Below are 12857 nucleotides of genomic sequence, written 5' to 3'. Positions count from 1 at the left end.
ATCCTTCTTGAAGTGTGGAAACCAGAACTGGACACAGTTTTCAAGATGAGGCCTAACCAGTGCTGAATAGAGGGGAACTAATACTTCATGTGATTTGGAAACTATACTTCTGTTAATGCAGCCTCATATAGTGTTTGCCTTTTTTGCAGCCACATCACACTGTTGACTCATATTCAGCTTGTGAACAACGACAATTCCAAGATCCTTCTCACATGTTGTATGGCTGAGCCAAGTATCCCCCATCTTGTAACTGTGCATTTGATTTCTTTTTCCTAAGTGTAGAACTTTGCATTTATCCCTGTTGAATTTAATTCTGTTGTTTTCAGCCCAATGCTCCAGCCTATCAAGGTCCCTTTGAATTTTGTTTCAGTCTTCCACGGTATTATTGGATACCATCATACTATTGAGTAAACATGCTTGGGATCATAATTTGCTGGTAGCGTTGACGTTCGTCCTCTAAGGGGAAAAAGAAATTGAGACCCATTAAAACATTACAAAGAAGCAAGCATGCTTTTCATGAAAATTCTTCTTTAGGGTTGAGTTTAAAAAAATGTAGTGGAGAGAAAAAGATATTCATTGTGGTTTCAGAGGACAGAGCTAATCTAATGGGCTTAAATTACAGGTGGGTAGATTTTGGATGAACATAAGGAGAATTTTTTTTAATGTCACATCCACAGCATACATTTAAAGCACATGGCTTCCCCCAAAGAATCCTGGGAACAGTAGTTTACCCCTCACAGAGCTACAATTAACAAACTACATTTCCCAGGATTCTTTGAGGTAAGTCATGCACTTTAAATGTTTGACGTGGATGTAATTTTATTAGTGTTCAGAGCAGCTTTATGGAACCAATAACCTAGAGGGAGTTGGGCTCTCCCTTGCTATGGATCTTAAAGGAAAGTCTGTATCAGTGGAGGCTAGTCCATTAGGACAAATGGGGCATTGCCCCACCAAAATCCATTTGCCTTCAGCCAGCTGCCACCTTCCTTATAACCAGTCCAGGGGGTCAGCTGTCAGCCTCCTCCTCCTCTACTCAGCAGGGGTTGGGGAGGATGGGGACAAAACTAGAATTAGTTGGCTCAACCTATCATTGGCTTTGGCTCCAGCAACTGTTGGTCACCCTGCCTTCTGCCCTACTAGTCCCAATGGGTGCCAGCCTCCACTGGTCTTGATAGCCATCTGTTTGCGAGTGCTCTTCCGCTGCATCTCCTGCACCAAGGAGGGGCAGTTGAATTGATAGCCAGCCAGATGGGCGACTAAGAAATTCAATAAATAAATAAATAAAATAAATGGCCTCCAGCTGCCTTCGCTAGTCCCAATGGGTGCCAGCCTCCACTGGTCTTGATAGCCATCTGTTTGCGAGTGCTCTTCCGCTGCATCTCCTGCACCAAGGAGGGGCAGTTGAATTGATAGCCAGCCAGATGGGCGACTAAGAAATTCAATAAATAAATAAATAAAATAAATGGCCTCCAACTGCCTTCGCCAACTTGGCACCCTCCAGTTGTTTTGGACTACAGTTCCCATCAGCCCCAGCCTGGGGCTGATGGGAGTTGTAGTCTGAAAGATCTGGAGGGTATCAGCTGAGGAAGGCTGGTTTACAAGGCCCCCTTCAATTCTATTACAGGACAAGATGATAGAGGGGACTCTGCTGTTTGTGATACTCTTGAAAAGGAATGGGGATGGCTTGTGAGACTAACACAAGACTCTGCAGAGTAGGTTTTTCCTCCGCTTTGCACACCTCCCTCCTCACCTATTAAAATGCGTGTGATTGCGTGGTGTTTGTTTCTTTGGCTTAACCTCCAGGCTGATGATCTCGAAAGCCTGCCCATTCCTTTATAGTTGATCTTGATTTTTTTTAAAATCTCCCTTTCCCCCTTATGAATGCAAAACTATGCTACCGCGAGCCCCATGGCGCTTCGCGTCCTCCTGGTCCTTGCAGATCTTGCAGCTGCGGCCCCTGCAACCCTTCACGGCTCCCTTTCCTCTCGCCAAGCGATCCTAAATCCGGCAGAGTTGTGCCAAGCGCGCCTCGTCTTCTTCACCCGCACACTCTCGGATTTCACACACACACACACGCCCCCACCGGAGCACCGGGAGTGGGAACAAGAGCAGGAACCGCTTGGAAAGAGCGACTGCGGAGAATCGCGCCGGGACTGCGTGGCGCTGCGCCTCACCCCCCGGCCCTGCCCGATCCTCCCACCAGGGGCAGCAAAGGCGATGCGGCTGCACGTTGTTGGCCAGCCCGCACGGCGCAGTGGGGGAGCGTGGTTGCCATTGGCTCGGCACTTGATGAACTGATTGGCCAAGAGAAGCTGGGATACTTTTTTTTAAAAAAAACCTCCCTTCCATGCTGCTCTGATGATGATGATCCTCATCATCGTTCCTTTTCCTTCTCCGATTCCCACCTTTTTTGGGTCTCTGCTGGTTTTGTAGCGTTCCCAAGAGCCCAGAGGCGCAGTCCAGAAAGAGACGGCTGGTGCTGTTCTGTGTGTGAGATTTATTATTATTATTATTATTATGGGAAGCAGCTGCAGGATCTAGCCAGAGAGACTGCTTCTGGAGCCAAGCTTTTGCTCTTGGGAACGCGCTTTTTTTTTGGCAAGCGCTCATCGCCGGGGCCCCTCTCTCCCTCTCTCCGCCTCTTAAGATCCGTCTGCTTCTGGGTCGAAGCGGGCTACCAAGGCAACCGCAACCACGTTAACTTCCCAGAGGTCCGGGGTCTCCTGCGGAGCCAGGTAGGACTCTTGTCTTTTTTGGAGAAAGCTCCACAATTTCTTTTAGAAGAAGAATAAGAAAAAATTGGCATGAAAGGAAAGGAGTCTCTAACCAACGCGTCGTTTATTGGCTATCTATGCTATTTATTACATTTTTGTCCCGCCTTTCCTCGGAGGGCTCAAGGCGGCATGCGCAACTTCCCCCTCTTTACAACAGCCCTGTGAAGTAGGTTTATATAGTCTCATCGCAGTACATGATAGTTAATAGCTAAGACAGACAATGTGGCGTCGAAGTACGATGGTGGGATGTAGGTTCAAATCTCCACTTGCTGTTGACCTTGCTATCTCTGAGACTTTTAATCTATTTCACAAGGTCGTTTTGAGGTAGATAAAATGCAGCGGAGACGTGTATGTGTGTAATTATGCCACCATGGGTTCTTTGTAGAAAAAACAAGATATAATCCACAAAAATTAAGAACAAGCCAAGCTCCCTGCCCCAAAGAGTTTACATTAATCCAAATTTTGAAAGTGCAGCAAGGTCAGGAAGGGAGAGCAGAGGGGTAAACCTCAGCTTCTGAACCTGCTTCTCTGACAAGGTGTCCCTCAAACAACTCACTTCATCCCTTTTGAGGGTATGTTCTCCCAAACTTCATACTTTTCCTTTAGAGGAAAAGCCAAGGGTGTCTCCTGGTGTCTGTTAGCTTAGACAAGCAGGCTACGGTACTTTTCTCGTCTGCAGAATAGAGTTGCAGGGGAAACCTTTTCTCTGGAGAATTAATAGATTGCAGGTAGAGTGGGAATTATATAGGAGTGAGACACTGCTGCATCACCAAGCTGCCCCCCCCCAAACAAAACCTTGAAGGGCAGGCATAAGGAATCTGGTCCAAACATGGAACCCAATGGGTAGGATGAAGATCCTATCAGTTGATTCCTCCTCACTTTGGAATCTATTTAATGAAGGCCACTGGACATGTCAGACTGAATTCCGCTGCCCAGAAGGGGATGACCTTCCTTGGCTCTTCCAAGCAGAAAAAAAATGCCAAGGACTTCCACTTTGGGCAGAAGATGTTGCAAGAATCCTGAAAGCCATGGGATTAGTGAAAGAGAAAGGTGGGGGTGGAGATGGCACAGAGGCAATGTTGATGTCTTTGCTTGGGATGGAGTATGTATGGGTATTATGCCTGGCTTTATGAGTTGGAGTGTGTGTGTTCTTACTTTCACAGATAGATTGTTGGTATATGCAAGTTCAAGTGACTGTGTGTGTACACATGCACATTTGTGGTTGTAGACAAGGGGCTTAGGTTGCATACACACCATACATTTAAAGCACATTATTTCCCCTCAAAAAATCCTGGGAACTGTAGTGTGTTAAGGGTGCTGGGAATGGTAGCTCTGTGAGGCATAAGCTCAGTTCCCAGGATTTTTTTGGGGGGGAGAGATGATGTGTTTTAAATGTGTGATATGCACTCAGCCTTAGAGTATAAACACACATCTCTGCATACCTAGGCAAAATGTGTGTGGCAGTGAAAATGTGAAATAAACTTATTCTGTGCACAGTCGCGCAAGTAAGCATGACGTACTGGCAAAGGTCTTTTACAACTGTCTGTCTGTGTACTTGTGTGTGGAGATTTTGGTAAGCTTGTAGCTTAGTGGTAGCGCACATAGCAAAACGTCCCAACTTCACTCCTTGGCATAGCTGAGTCAGGCTGGGAAAGACCCTTCTCTAAAATCATGGACTGCTGCTGTCAGTTGAATTGATGTTAACACAGTTTACCGTATCCCTAAGTTTGTCTCATGAGAGCCAGTGTGGTGTAGTTGTTTGTGTAAGAATAGGATTTAGAAGACCTGGGTTCAAATCCTCACTTGGTCACATAGTTCACAGTGTGCTTTTGGGGCAGTCATTCTCATTCAGCTGAACTTACCTCATAAGGTGGTTGTAAGGATAACTGAGCTCCCTGGAAGAAACATGGGATATAAATGTAAGCAAAAAAATAAATAAAGGAAGTGTCTTTTTAAAGGCATTTTGGATGAAGGAACATCTACAATAATTAGGAGCTGATGTTTATATCTTTCTTTTAGATTTCCCCCCCACAAAAAGTTCAGTCCTGGTATATCAGTATTTAGATCAGAAGGAACTCCTAAAATGTATATCTAAATGTATTCTTAACTGATCCTATTTCTTTAAGTGGATGCACTAGTGGTTATTTAGATCTTGTGTGTGTGGCTTGGTTCTGATGTGTGTGCCTTGCTACAACAGTACATGTGACATAGTTGTGGGGAGACACGCAGAGTTGCACGTGACTTCCACATAGTATATGTGAATCCGTAAATGCCCGTTACAAGGAGATTACATGTTCAACTAAGAGTGAAAGTGTCTGTATATGGCTGTGAAGAATGTGTACAGACATATTTGCAAGGGGATGTTTGTGAGTGGGTGTGAAAAGTATGGGCACCTACAGCTCTGGAGATTTACATGAGCATATGTAGGGCTACATGTATGTGAATTATTTGACTCAGGGAGGATGTGTGTGTGTGCAAGGTTCTGAATGGGTGTGTGTATACATTCCTTTGGCTTCAGAGGATTCAAATATGCATGGAATACAAAGACCAACATATATTTCATAATGTGTGGATGAGGATGTGAGAGCACAGGTGTATTTGAAGAGCCTGAATTAGTGAGAGCCAGCGTGGGAATGAAGGCAGAGTGTTGGCAACAATTTGAGGGCAAAATTAGACATGATGTTCCCGATAAGAATGTAAGAAGAGCCCCACAGGATCAGGACAGAGGCCAATGTACAGTAGTCCAGCATCCTGTTCTCACAGTGGCTGAGAATGACAAATAGGGAGAGTGCTGTTGCCCGTATGTCCTGCTTGTGAGCTTCCCATAGGCATCTGGTGGGTCACTGTGGGGACAGGATGCTGGGCGGGTTGCGCTTTTGATCTGATCTAGTAGGGCTCGTCTTATGTTCTTAACAGTGACACAGGTTCAGACCCCTACTCATTTACCCAGGGCACCTCATGGTTTTTAGTAAGTGGTCTTAAGTAAGGTAAGAACTTTCAAGTTCCACTTTGTGCACTGAAATGAGAAATAAGAATTCATACAGTTGTGAGATGGCGTCTGTGAGACCATCTCATGGAGAACATGCTTGCACATAGAAGTGCATTCCTGTTTTCATGTGGAAAGATAAGAAGCTACCTTATGCTGAGTCAGATCATTAGTTGTTCTAGTTCAGGAACAGTACTGTCTATGTCAGGCATGCAGAACCTCTGGCCCATGGGCCTAATTTGTCCCCCGCATGCTTCTTCATCCAACTCCCAGCACTGTTTCTAAGGTGCACCTCCTTCCACCAGGTTGCACCCGCACCTGCCCTGTTCTGCAGCATTGCTCTGGCCACGCAGGAAGAGATCTTGTCCTGAATCACAAGATCCCTCTGTTTCCTCACTGTCTGTTGAGAAAAGGGAGTCCCTTTTTCAGCACATAGTGAGGAAGCCAAAAGGGAATGTGTGGATGGGGGGTGCATGAGAAAAAAGTGAAGAGAGAGAGAGAGAGAGTGAACTGGGGAGAACATAGATGGGTGATGGGGGAGTGTGTGTGTGTGTGTGAGATAGAGAGAATGAGGAGTGCATGTGTGTAACAGATAATAGTTTGGCCCCACCTGCTTTTGGCATGCAGCCCCTGACCACTTCCCCCTCACCCTGGGCATTCACCCTTTTGGGGGAGAGGAAAGGTTCCTCGCCCCGGGGTATCCTGACCGACAGCGGCTCTCCAGGGTTTCAGGCAGGAGTTCTTCCCACCCCTACTTGGAGATGTTGCATGTGGGAGCTTTTGCATGCAAAGGCGGTGCTCTGCCACTGAGCTATGGTGGATATGAATTAGCATGTCTGTCCCTGCATCATTTTGCATGCCTGGTGCCCACCTTTCTAAATTAGTTACAGCAGCTGTGCCATATGCCACCTGTCCTGGGATGAGTTGCAATTGTTTTCCATCCAGGTGATCAGCCCACTGGCAAACTGCTCCCCCTGCATCACCACATTCACTTTTTCTTTCAGCCAGGGAAAGAGAGACGAAATATATGCCGCTCATGCCGCGTGCGTGCGTGCGTGCGTGCGTGCGTGTGTGTGTGTGTGTGTGTGTGTGTGTGTGTGTGTGTGTGTGTGTGTAAGAGAGAGCTGGACTTTGGGGCACAGGTCCGGAGCCCCACTCAGCAAAATGAGCAAGAGGGTTTGCAGATGCAGCAGGGCTGGCTTACAACATTTTGAAGTAAGTGAAGTAATAACCATCCAAAGCGCTGCCACCCACCCACCACCCACCATAAAGCCAGCAGGTTCATGGGGTGAAGACCATGAGATTCAGAATCTAAAATTACCTTTTTTGTGTGATTAAAATATTAAGTGGTCTATAAACGCTTTTAAATAAAGACATAAAAATAAATAACTGCAACACTGGTGAAAAGCCCTGTAGGCTACCGCTCTTGGCTTCAAAGGAATGGGGTAAGCTGCTGTACAGCACCTTGGGATTAGAGGGAGCAAAAATACGGATGAGGTGTGAGGGTAAATGGCGCTGGCGTGGGCAAATGCTCTGCCAGCTGGTACCTGCTGGGACTGGTGGGGACAAGGAGCCCAACAGTAGGTGGAGCCAGAGTGAATGACAGGCAGAGCCAGCTAATTCTAGTTTTGCCCCTATGCTCCTCGCTGCTGAGTTGTACAAGGTGCAACACTGAGACTAAGGAGGAGGAGGAAGCTGGCAGCCAGGACCACCCCCTGGACTCGATGTAAGAAAGGAGGCAGGCAGGTGGGGGCTGGCTGGGGACAAACTGAGGTTGGTGGGGCACTGCTCCATTCCCCCTAATGGATCAGCCACCACTGTGCCCTGCCTAAATTTTATTCATGTGCAGTATTTTATGTAGATAGTTATTCTTCCCTGAAGGAGCTGTAGTGCATCATTTCATACATGGGGTTATCCTCCTGTGACTGTAGTCCTGGGCATGCTTACTTTGGAGAAGTAACACCCACTGCCCGGCTGGTGTTGACCTGTGACAGGGCCTTTTCAGTGGTGGGATGCCCTTCCCGGTGAGGAGCATGTGTCTCCCTCCTGGTTGACTTTCAGGAGGAATTTACATATATTCCTGTTTACTCAGACATTTGATGGTTGATAGAGACTGTTCCTAGGAACGTGGAGATCACTGGATGGAAGAATATTTTTTATCTGTAATTGTTTTTATGTTGCTTTTTTGTTGTTAAATGTTGTGTAGATGTGTTTGCTGCCCAAGGCTCCTTCAGAAGGAACAGCGGGATATAAATTCAGTAATAATTATAATGATGTGGGATTTACTTCTAAGCAAACGTGCCTAGGGTTGCCCAGTTAGCCTCACAACAATCCTGTGAGGTAGGTTAGAAGGCTGAGGAAGTGAGGGATTGGCCCAAGGTCAGGGGGGGTTTTGCAGTTGTTTTTAGAATGCTATATTTGTGGCTGGTTTTTTAGAATAACTGTAATTGTTTTTACAAGATTTTAAATTCTTTTTGGAATGCTTTTTATTTTGTTTTGTTTTGGTTGTAGTTAGATTGTTTTGTTTGTCACCCTGGGCTCCTTCGAGAGGAAAGGCGGGATATAAAATTAATATGTTATGATGATGATGATGATGTAAGCAGGGATCTAAACCAGGCCTCCCCAGTCCAATTCCAACACTTTATCTCACAACACTGGCTTAACTCCTTAAAGCTGAGGTGAGGAGTCTTGAGCTCAGGGTCTGAATGTGGCCCTCAGAGCCTCTCTATCTGGCCCTTGAGACTTTCCCCAGGTCATGGCCCCTCCCAAGGGCATGACCCTCTCAAACTCCCTCACCAGGAGTGCTTTGCACTAAAGTGTTTTTGCCTGGCTGTAATGTGTCCTTGAACTGTGGTAATACTTTTTGCTTGCCTTGATACAGGATGGAGAAATGGGGGTGGGTGTTTAGAGCAGGGGTGTAGTCGTTCGGGGTCTCGGGGGGTCTTAAACCCTTATCTTTTTAGGAGTAGGGTCCCACCAGGGTCTCTATGTTTCCAGTGTCCTACAAGGCAATCAGCATGATGAGGGGAGTATGTTAGCCACTGAGAAGAGCGTTTTAACTTGCTTGCTTGTCCTTTCCTCTGATTGGAGCCAATCACAGTGAAAGGAGGTGAGTCAGCTACTGAGAAGACTCTTTTCAGTAGCTAACACTCTGCTCTTTCATGCTGCTTGGCTCCTATGGACATTTGTTGTTGTCAGGGAAGGCATTAAGAAGGATCTCATTCTCAATCAACAGCAAAATAAAAAATGGGGGAAGGGGTGGCTATGACTATCATGAAGGGATCCTGCACTTCTGAATTGGCCACTGTATTACTGGTTTAGAGGCCTCTGACTTTTGTGTGGCTGGTATGTATCCTACTGTACAAAGGAAGAGTCAATCTGTTGCTCCATCTACGTTTGCCTCTGGCATGTGGCCCTTGGGAGGTGGCTTATGAGGAAACGCAGCCCTTGGCCTGAAAAAGTTTCCTCACCTGTGCCTTAAAGAGGGATTTACTTCCACATATCACATTTAGGATTGGAGAAGTTCAACATGCAGCAGCTTCCCTCACCTGGTGCCCTCCAGATATTTTGGCGTACAAGTCCCATCAGTCCCAGCCACCAGCACTGGCTGAGACTGATGGGTCTTATAGTTCAAGAAATCTGGAGGGCACCAGTTGGGGGAAGGCTGGCATACAGACATTCCTCTTTCTGGAAAGGAGTGAACCTGGTGGCTTCCATGGTAGAAGTTGGAGGAGATTCAGGTGTTTTTACATGTGCCTCTGAGAAAGAACCCAGAGGAAATGTGGTGTGTGTGTGTGTGTGGTTGTGAGTGGTTCTCTACAGCGATGTGAAGGAGGTGGCTGGCTGTGAGTGGGTGCATAGCCACGTGGCAGGATGGGATGCGAACATGTGCGTGGAGGAGAAGCATGAGCATATGTGTGTCTGCCTGGTGGGTTGCGTGCTGCTTCTGGTGGAACAGAGACTTTTGTTGTTGCTGTCTCTTGGCAGGGTCGCTTCAACCTGACCATCATTCTGGCCCAAGTGATGGTTTTCCTGTAGGTGGGGGATACGGATTAACGTAGAGGCCCCTGGTTGCTCCCTTCGGTGCCAGCCAGACACAGAGCTGTTTTGGCCTCCTCCACTGACACCTCCCTGTTTTGGCTCTGCAAACTGGTGGCGGAGCTGTTTCTAGGGGAGGCTGCGCAGGCATGTTTGAGGGGAAGGGCTGGAATGTCGAAAGGGAGGTGCAGTAGGCAACACTCCAGGGACATGTGGTGGCGGGTGTGGGGAATAGGTGTCCACTGAGGAGGAGTTCTGGCTTTGCTCCCTGTGCTTTGGTTCAGAGACTTCGCTTTTAACTCTCCTCTCTTTGCAAGACCTTGCACTGCCAGGACTGCAAAAAAAAAAAAAAGTTTTATTCCACCTGCCCTGCCCTCCACAACTCCCACATGCCGTCCTGCTATCCTTTATGTTGGCATGTTGACTGAGATTTCAAACATAGCAGTTGATGCTCTTCCTCTGAAAGGGATGTCTCATTTCTTGTTTTTCAAGACATTAAAAAAATCACTAAAGCAATAGTGACTGAAATGGCATAAATTCAATACTTGGGGAAATGTGTTTACTTATATGTAACTGTATGCAACAAAGGGTTTAGAGGAAAGGCCCAGTGTTTGGGGTAAGGAAAAGAAGGAGTTGTGGTGCGGAGGGGAGACATGATGGGGAATTGTAAAATTATGAACTGTGCTGAGAAAGTGACATTATTTGCTCCTTTCTCTCTCAAAATACTAGACTTTGGGGCTACCCACTGGAGCTGGCTGGTATCATCACCACCATAAATTATTATTATTGTTGTTGTTGTTGTTACATTTATACTCCACTTTTCCTTCAAGGCGCTCAAGGTGGTGCACATGGTTCTCCCCCTCTGCTTTTTATCCATACAACAACCCTGGGAGGTAGGTTAGGCTGAGAGACACTGACTGGCCCAAGGCTACCCAGTGAGTTTCATGGCTAAGTGGGAATTGGAACCCTGGTCTCCTAGTCCAACACTCTAACCACTACATCACCCTGGCTCTGTGCATTGCATTGGCTCAGGCTAGGTTCATGGCAGACAAAAGGAAGTACTTCTTTATCCAACACATAATTAACTCAGTGGAACAAGATGTGGTGATAGCCTGCAAATTAAATGGGTTTAAGAAGGATTAAGCAAATGCATGGAGGATAGATAAGTCCGTTAACACGTGTAGTGTTTAAATGGAACCTCCAGGTTAAGAGGCACTATATTTCTGAATATTGGGTGCTGCGGGCAAACAACAGTGTCTGCTTAGGAATATAGGAAGCTGTCTTAGTGAGAGACTATTGGCCCATCTAGCTCAGTATTGTCTACACTGACTGGCAGTGGCTCTCCAGGGTTTCAGGCAGGGGGCACTCCCAGCCCTACCTGAAGATGCCGGGGATTGAACCTGGGATCTTCTGTATGCAAAGCAGATGCTCTATTACTGAGCTATGACCCTTCTCCAAAGACATCTGGCTGAATGCTTTTGGAAACAGGATGGTGCAGTAGATGGAGCTTTGGTTTGATCCAGCAAGGCTGCTCTTTTGCCCTGGGACTATTTGCTTACTGAGCTGGTGTGCCAAAATCTGGATGACCACAGCTCTGCTGTGGAGTGATAGCTGTACATGCACGTAACTAATCATCCCTTGACGTTGTTCGCCCTATTTGCGTACATGTGCACCTTTAAAAACATTTCTCTCTTACACGTGCTTAGAGACAAAGCAGCATTTTCGCAAACACCCACATAATCTAGGCATCCATGCATATTTGTGTGTGAAGCACAGATGTCTCTTGACTGTAGGTTTCCTTTTTATTTTTTTGAAAAAATTAGGAGCCAAAAACAATTGTTTCAGAAATGATGTGTATCCTTCTGTATTTGCAGTCATGTGTTACACCTATACCAGATTTTCACTTTGAACTCTAGGATCAAAGCAAAAATATTACAGTGCCTTTTTATTGGAGTTCAATGGGATTTACTCCTATGTAATCACGGTTAGGAAAACTGACGATTATTGGAAACAAGGCAATAATTTTTAGAGAGCGTTAACAGTGGTATGATGATGGCATCATTGTCCTTCATGTGCATGCACCTTCCTTTTGTCTTATTGTCTCCTTTGGTCAAATAGAGGAGGTTGTTGAAATTTTCTGCATGAACCATCCCACTCACTGCTTTTCCACTGAAGGTTTTACTTTGCATCCTGTTAACTGCAGGTGGTTGACATGCAGGACAGGTTATTTTCTGGAGTGGTACCCAAGTTGTGGAATTGGAGGCCTGATTGGCTCCTTCATTATTGGTGTTTATGGGCTGTTAAGAACTCTTAGTTCCATTGCACCAGGCGTGTGGAACCTTTGGCACTCCAGATGTTGCTGAATTACATCATCCATCAGTCCAAGCAAGCATTGCCAATGATCAAGTGTGATGGAAGTTGTAGTTAGCAACATCTTGAGGACTAAAGGTTCCCCACACTGCCTCAACACCTTCAGTTACCACCCCTGCCCTCATATTTGTATGTTCTTCTGTGGTTTCCCCCCCCCCCCCATTGCCATTTTATTTTATGTTTGTTTTTATTATTTGAGGGTATTTTATAGAAGGTTTGGGATATATTTAGCCTGGAGAAGTGATGATTAAGACGGGGTAGGACCCCAGCCAACAGGTTCAAATTGCAGGGAAGGGGATTTTAACTTAATTTTAGGAAGAACTTCCTGATGGTGTGAGTTATTTGAGGACGGAACAGAATGCCTTGAAAAGTGGTGGCTCTCCTTCTATAGAGACTAGATGGTCAACTGTTAGTAACAGCGGATTTTCTGCATCGGCAGGGAGTTGGGCTAGGAGGTTAATTTTACCCATTGCTGTCAGAGCAGAGCAGTCTGTTCTGGCCTTTAGAAACCTTCTCACTGCTATTTAATGCCAAGCTCAACAAGCAGCACAGCTGCCAGCAGATTTTTGAGCCAAATTTTATATCCAAATAGGAAGGCTCACTTGCACTCAGCTTGCCCAGTGCTTCCACTAGGGGCAGGCTGTCTTCTGTGCCATGCATGGAACATGACAACTGTAGCCACAGACAGA

The 12857-nt window shown here is 46.2% G+C and overlaps 1 protein-coding gene across 2 annotated transcripts in view; it reads left to right on the top strand.

Moving 5' to 3' along the window:
* Positions 1-2341: 2341 nt before the first annotated feature.
* Positions 2342-12857, top strand: part of PHYHIP (phytanoyl-CoA 2-hydroxylase interacting protein) — a 68653-nt gene continuing 58137 nt past the window's right edge. The window contains exon 1 of one of the 2 annotated variants that reach the window (XM_061592790.1): positions 2342-2735. Coding sequence is in view for 1 of the 2 variants with exons in the window: in XM_061592789.1 (XP_061448773.1) it covers positions 7485-7486 (2 nt within the window). In the remaining variant the exon portion in view is untranslated. Of the gene's footprint in view, positions 2736-7415; positions 7487-12857 lie in introns of those variants that run through there. The other variant, XM_061592789.1, reaches the window with a different exon arrangement.

The sequence above is a fragment of the Rhineura floridana genome, chromosome 12 (assembly GCF_030035675.1).
Source record: "Rhineura floridana isolate rRhiFlo1 chromosome 12, rRhiFlo1.hap2, whole genome shotgun sequence".
NCBI lineage: Eukaryota > Metazoa > Chordata > Lepidosauria > Squamata > Rhineuridae > Rhineura > Rhineura floridana.
The sequence above is the reverse complement of the archived record's forward strand: the minus strand, read 5'-3'. Positions and strand labels throughout refer to the sequence as shown.